Genomic DNA, 6,637 nt, shown 5'->3' with positions numbered 1-6,637 from the left:
ATCGTTTGATAATTTTTTTTTGTCTTTATTGGAAAGATTTTCAGCCTTAGGCTGGTTCATCAAACGTTTGATAATTCTTCCGTACATATATTTTGTTCTAGTCATCATACCAAACGTAAAAGGTCCGTCATTAAATTTACTTGTAACGAAGAACAATCAATCACAATAAATGAATTGACTTTACACGGCATTTGTTCATTTTTTTCACTCACAGAGCAAATATATTGAACTCAATTGAATTTGGAAACTGTTTCATTCAATCAAGAATTTAATCAATACAAACGAATGATTGCTAAGCTAAGGTAGTTCCACGTGAACCTTGCGGTTATATCATAGATATAACCCACTAATTTTTTTTTCAAAACCACGAGTACTAAGTTTTCTAAATTGGAACCATTCCATAAAACAAGGCGCTTTTCAGGGCCATTAAACCTTCCAAAAAAGAGTTTAAGAAATACAGTTCAATGCTTTCTAAAATAAATGGTCGTGATGGACGTACATGGGGATCAAAGACAATGTAAAGATGTATTCCATGTACGGAGCTAGGTGGTGAGCTTTCATAAAAAAACGCAAAAACACAACGCCAAAGGTTCTTTTCAGAACCACCAACATGTTCATAAAGAGTAAACAATAAACTAATCCATTTTTCAGGTAGATAGCACAATATAGATCTGCGTGAAAAAAAAACACCGTTATCGGATCGATTCTCAAACTTGTCCGATCAGCTCGCGAGTTCTCGAACGAATGGGTAACTTGATTTTGTTTTTTGATATACTGATATATTATGAAGAAATGAGCAGACTGCATGGTTGCCGACAAACAGCCATACACATGAAACACAAATTTCTGCATAACTTGATAACTAATTAAGCAAATTTAGCCATATTTGGCATGTGGAGGTTTTAGGGAGCACGAAACGTTTCTATGGTGGTTCGACACACCTACTCCCTCTCTAAGGGCATGGGGGCTGCCATACAAATGAAACACAAACTTCTACATAACTCGAGAACTAATTCAGCAAATGTAGCCAAATTTGGGATGTGAGGGTTTTTGGGTACGAGAAATATTTCTATGACAACCATTCCTCCTCTGGAAAGGAGAGGGGATGATATAAAGAAATCGAGAAAGGAATTATCTTATTTCTTTATATCATCATATTTTCTGTATCAAGCATTCATTCCATGTAACGGAGGGAGAAACATGTTATTTGCAAGTGGATGAAAAATCTTGCACGAGAATTGTGAATTGTGAAAATAATCTGATATTATAATGTCGAGTTTTTGTAGAAGTCCTGAAATTTTATATAAAAAAAAATTAAAGGGTAGATTCGAGATCAACCAATGAACAGTTCTGCGATTGGACCCGTGAACCTGCGCTTAGTAAGTAAACTTGGATGTGATAAAGAAAAATAAATTTCGGGCGGGACGAAGTTTGCCGGGTTAGCTATTCTACCCTATATATAAGACAAGATAACAATAATCAAGACACATTTTTTTTAAGTTTGTTTAATTTCATTTTTATTTTAACCATTCTACCAAATAATACGCTGCGGTTCCGCATAATTGGCCCAATGGAACGTTTTCGTGGCAAAAATGAAGAACGTAGCAACATTAATAATCACATTGATTATAAACTCTAGCACCAGCAATTTCGTCGAGACTCGAACGCTTGTTTGGATCAGTCTCAATACCAGGAACGGCAGTATGAAGTACCGAACTTCAACTAGCTGTTGAAGTGCAACTGAGACGAAAGTGGCCGCAATCCAGAACAAACTCAGAGCGATATTCTGCTGACCGCTGTTACCAAGTAACATCCAACCGAGAATGACGATAACTCCGAAGTAGATTGGAATTGGTAGATAGCGAGCGAACCACCATTTGCCGTAAAATCGATTCCAGATGTAGAATGTGTAATGGCGGTTATCGGCAAGCAAGTATGGGTGGACAATGGTATTTTTCGAAACGATAACAACAAACAGAGCGCAGCACAGCACAGTGATATACCACTTTTTGCGTACGAATCTGAGCATCCGTCGTAGGCAGGAAAAAATGTGAGAGCCACTGAAAATGGCAAAAAATATCGTGAAGTAGAATATCTGGAATGAAACGAAGCATCATTTAGTGACATAAATAGGCAAAAATAGATCCCTTCGAACGTACTTGGGGAACATGGATTGCTGCCACATGCGCCGTTTTGTCTCCAACCACAATCGATCCGTTGTATAGCAAAAATATGACAAATCCGATCATATTTAGAATGTAACCAAGGTACAATGAGCAGCACCGTCTCAGTATAGTAATCACGATGCTCGGCGAGCGAATTATGGTTTCCACCGAAGTTATGAGGCTCTGAAATGTACGACAAGCATTACACCATTCTACTCCAATCAATCTAAAATCCTTTTATATCTAAAATACCTTCATTCCGTATCTTTGAACTTCTTTGCCGGAACTCTTTTTGTTCGCTAGACATATCGTCATAGCACAGTTGAGAATATTACTGCCCAGAACGAACACAACCCATACGATGTTGGTTTGACGCATCAGAATGGCCACAAATGCTGCCAACGCGCCAATGTTATGCATTCCTTTGAAACTAGCGAAAATCATCATCAGTACCGTTGTGACCGAAAGCACGTCCGTATAGTATAAGTGGGAGAAAAAATAGAGCGGCGGAAGGATGGAGAGGGACATACATTCCAGGTGTACTTTGCGTTCACTCCGGATTCCGGTAACCATCCTTCGAATTGAAAAGATGAAGCAAACATTCGCTATTGATGCCACCAGCGAAATTAGTCGAAGCGCATATGTTGAACAGGCGCCGAATGGACCCAAAATGAATGCCGATATCAAGTACAGGCCAGGCAGAGTGGTGATCTTTCCATCCCACTGAAAATATCATTGACGTTCATTGCGGCACACATTAGCGATTGGTTGAGAGTACAATATCAAACTGGCCATGGCAATAGTATTTGCCTTGCTTTAGGTGGAACTCCTCGTCGATTACTTGCTGGGAGGTGTGATACACCTGATGAAATATCCATAGTGTGATACCAGTATAAATTCCGAGGAATAAGAACTGTCCGTAGTATGAACGTAACATGTTATATACCGAAAATTTCCATCAAACTCAGTTAAATGCTATATTTCATTTTTATACAACTGTATATGCAAACGCTGTAATGATTTGTTTACGTTTACATCGAACGTCAACAATTCCACCGCTACAGAAAACTTCAGCTCGAAAACAGTAGGGCTGTGCAAAGTTAAGCGATCTGCATGAATGATACGGGGGGCTCAAATGTTTATGTTTCGATGAAATCGAGTTGATACAGGAATATCATGCAATATTTTAAGCGGAGCTTAGGCAAGGCGCAAATTGAGACGCATATAGCGCGAGTAACTTGGCGCGATATAGCGCCTGTTTTTGTGGCTAATGAAAACAGATAGAACGGCGCAAATTGGCCAGATGACGCGAGATGGTGGAGCGCTCGTGAGACACGACTCGCGCGACGCTGTGGCTGAACCACAGTTTCTCGTGCTGGTCATGCCGGTTGTGGTAGTTGTGTTGGTGAACAATCATATAGCGCCGTGGGTTTGACACTGTATGGCTGTACTGGTCGGGTGATTGTGTTGGTAAATAAATATATCGCGCAACTCAGTCATTGTATGCGAGTGGCATGTTATTTACACCAAACTGCGACTCAATATGCGCTCCACCACGCTACGTTTGTGGCACGTATAAGTCGTGTTGGTAGTCTCGCGTTCGCTTACGAACGCTATACGCTTCTCAATTTGCGCCTAGCCTTACACTATCATGGCTATTGATTGATTGATTGTATTGATTGTGTAAAGCATAAACATTTTTATTGACGCTCGATATCAAAAAAAAAAAGATATTGTTGGAAATTCGGGAATTCTGATTTCATAGCATACCGTATGTATTCACGTGACCAACAAACATTGGTGTCACCTGCAATAGCGGCTAAGATTTTGAACAATCCTATACTCGCGCATTGGTCTGTCAGACCGAGAAATCAATAATTTATAAATTTCTCAGAAAATATCAACACTACGACTTGGCGATTCTCTCTAGCTTCGTTATTCGGCGTTCGTCATCGTTTAGCGTATCGCATGTGTTGGTACAAAGAGGACGTGTGCCACTTTTTCAACACTTTCGGTCTGACACACAGACGCGAGTATAGGAGTAACTTTTTTGGACAAGTGCCTTTTTTCATATTTTAGAATATTGTTGAATGAAATGTATAAATTAATGTTAGTGGCGTGGAATATTTATTGAATATAATGCATAAGATCATTACCGGACTATTCATATTTGATTTCATTCCCTTTTGTAACTGGATTGAACGGATCCATATATTAACCATTCGTCGTTAGATTCATACGTTCAAAAGCAAAATATAATTGTTTGACTTTCGTATAGTTTTTCGCTAAATATAATGGTCATACATATACACACTTGTGAAAGAATTTCACTTGTGGAATAGTTGTAAACAGTAAACTATAAACTAATCAGTGGTTTATTGTAATTTTTAACAGTTACAGTTTCGGGGATATTTAATTTATAATGGACAATATCGACAAGAAAACAAGAAAAAGAAAAGGAAGTTCCTAGAAATCCTTTTATATCATCTTTTTATGCCTTATCTAAAAAAAGTTTACCTAGTTTACCAAGAATACAGATACAAAGAATATTAGAAATATGCAAACTTTATATTCCAGAACCTTTATCATCTGGTAATTGTCTAGAAGGTCGTTATACATTCTTTTCTTTGATAAAAGACCCGAAAAATACACAACAACTGCATGAAATGTAAAAAATATGTTTGTTTCGGGCATGCAGTTAAGCTATGTTCTGATTCTTACTCCAATGAAACTTCCAAGAATTATATTCAGTTGCTTACTTTTAATTAATAACAGTGAAGCATTCGAATTTCGTAATTTGTGTTGGAGTATCTAAAATTACTCTGTTTTGAGGAGGCTGACTATTAAAACATAATAAAGATGAAGGAAACTAATTTTTTGGAGTTTTTTTCATTCAATCATATCCTCTTCATCAAATAAATGCCAATAAAGCCTGAAAAATACACAATGACAACATTACAGAAACGTTCAATTTTCGGTCTGTGACACCGTGCGCGAGAATACGTGTTATGATTTTGCACGCGAGTACAGTAGGGTTAAAAACAAATATGCTCGAAATGACCGGAATAACAAAGGAATCAAAACAACACAAAATTGTACTTCGGTCATTCGGGTGTTCTTATCACTTTGAGCGCAAGTCAAGGAATGTTAACAATAATACACTGCCTTTAGCACGAAGTGCAGGTATTTGGATGTTTGTTCAGTAGTTTCTTTTTTAAGTTCTTATCATGCAAAGTATTTTGTCCAATGTACAAACTCAGTCAAAACAACCATTCAATCAACCAGTACCAGTATCAACTTTAAACTTAAATCATAGAACAACACTTACGATTGGTTTTCCAGAGTTCTTATTGACGATTATTATATATCGATTCCTTTGAAAACAATTCACGGAACAATGTTCCGATCTTCAGATTCGCTTTTCTCTTTTTGAAAGTCACGAAAGATTTCATTGCTTAGACACTGCAATTGCAGATTTTGAAAATTGAAATGGGAAACAGAAATGAAAGTACGAGGGCGATCCGATAAGTACTTAGCCTCATCGCCCGATGGTGTCAGTATCGCAAGAGAGATTACTTTTCGTGTAGTACATTCTCGTAAACGGCTACCATCAAAATTTCAGCCGAATCGGACTCGTAGTTTCATTTTGACTGTGTGTAGAAGTGGACGGATTTCAGGAAAGTGGAAAAAATGGAAATTCCGCCGTCACCTAGGTGGTCGAATTGCATTACGAACTGCTGTCCTATCCATCGTATTCTCCAGATTTGACTCCGTGCGACTTTTTTGACTTGGGACTACGTCTAACCGGAATATATGGGGGGTAAAATGAAAACCTAAACACAGAACATGCAGGAAAAAATGAAAGATTCCGAATGCTTATAACTCGAACATTTCTCACTGGATCGGAAAGTTGTTTGCATCAATTGATAGGGAATATTTCTACGCATTTATCGCATTAATGAAATGTAAATTTTCATTAGATAAATAATTAAATGACTGTAAAATGTTAGGCGTTATCTAAACGCCGTAACTGCCTCGTTTTGATTGGCCAGATTTACGATTTCCCCAACACAGCCATCAAAACCAAGCAGCCTTGGGGAAATCGGCATTGCAAATACATGAAAATAGGGGGACTTTTGTCCTCACCGAAATGCGTTCCCTAACACAGACTTCAAAACCAAGGTGTTTGGGGAAAATCGGCATTGCAAATACATGTAAGTTGGGGGTATTTTTGTTCCAACTGAAATGTGTTTCCCTAACACAGACTTTAAATCCATTGAGCGTGGAGATATTGGCATTGCAAATTCATGCAAGTCGGAGGTATTTTTGTTCCGACTGAAATGTATTTCCCTAACACAGATTTCAAATTCATAAAGGCTGGGGAAAATTGGCATTGTAAATACATGCAAGTCGGGGGCATTTTTGTTCCGACTGAAAAGTGTTCGCCTAACACAGACTGCATGTTTTCCTAA

General features: G+C 38.1%; 1 protein-coding gene across 1 annotated transcript; it reads right to left on the bottom strand.

Annotated features, from left to right (window-relative positions):
• Nucleotides 1-1,508: 1,508 nt before the first annotated feature.
• LOC129777584 (putative Dol-P-Glc:Glc(2)Man(9)GlcNAc(2)-PP-Dol alpha-1,2-glucosyltransferase) lies at nucleotides 1,509-3,207 on the bottom strand. The gene is made up of 4 exons (XM_055783951.1): nucleotides 2,944-3,207; nucleotides 2,418-2,888; nucleotides 2,160-2,348; nucleotides 1,509-2,095 (listed from the first exon to the last, which is right to left on the bottom strand). The coding sequence occupies exons 1-4, from the start codon at nucleotides 3,100-3,102 to the stop codon at nucleotides 1,532-1,534; spliced, it is 1,383 nt and encodes a 460-aa protein (XP_055639926.1). The 5' UTR covers nucleotides 3,103-3,207; the 3' UTR covers nucleotides 1,509-1,531.
• Between the last annotated feature and the right edge of the window lie 3,430 nt (nucleotides 3,208-6,637).

This window comes from Toxorhynchites rutilus, chromosome 3, assembly GCF_029784135.1.
Source record: "Toxorhynchites rutilus septentrionalis strain SRP chromosome 3, ASM2978413v1, whole genome shotgun sequence".
NCBI classification, from domain to species: domain Eukaryota; kingdom Metazoa; phylum Arthropoda; class Insecta; order Diptera; family Culicidae; genus Toxorhynchites; species Toxorhynchites rutilus.
The sequence above is the reverse complement of the archived record's forward strand: the minus strand, read 5'-3'. Positions and strand labels throughout refer to the sequence as shown.

Coding starts and splice junctions, on each gene's coding strand:
- LOC129777584 (XM_055783951.1), bottom strand. CDS start 3,102: ATGTTACGTTCATACTACGGACAGTTCTTATTCCTCGGAATTTATACT. Junction 2,889..2,943: donor GCCATGGCCAGTTTGATATT/GTACTCTCAACC, acceptor TGATATTTTCAG/TGGGATGGAAAGATCACCAC. Junction 2,349..2,417: donor TTCAAAGATACGGAATGAAG/GTATTTTAGATA, acceptor CGTACATTTCAG/AGCCTCATAACTTCGGTGGA.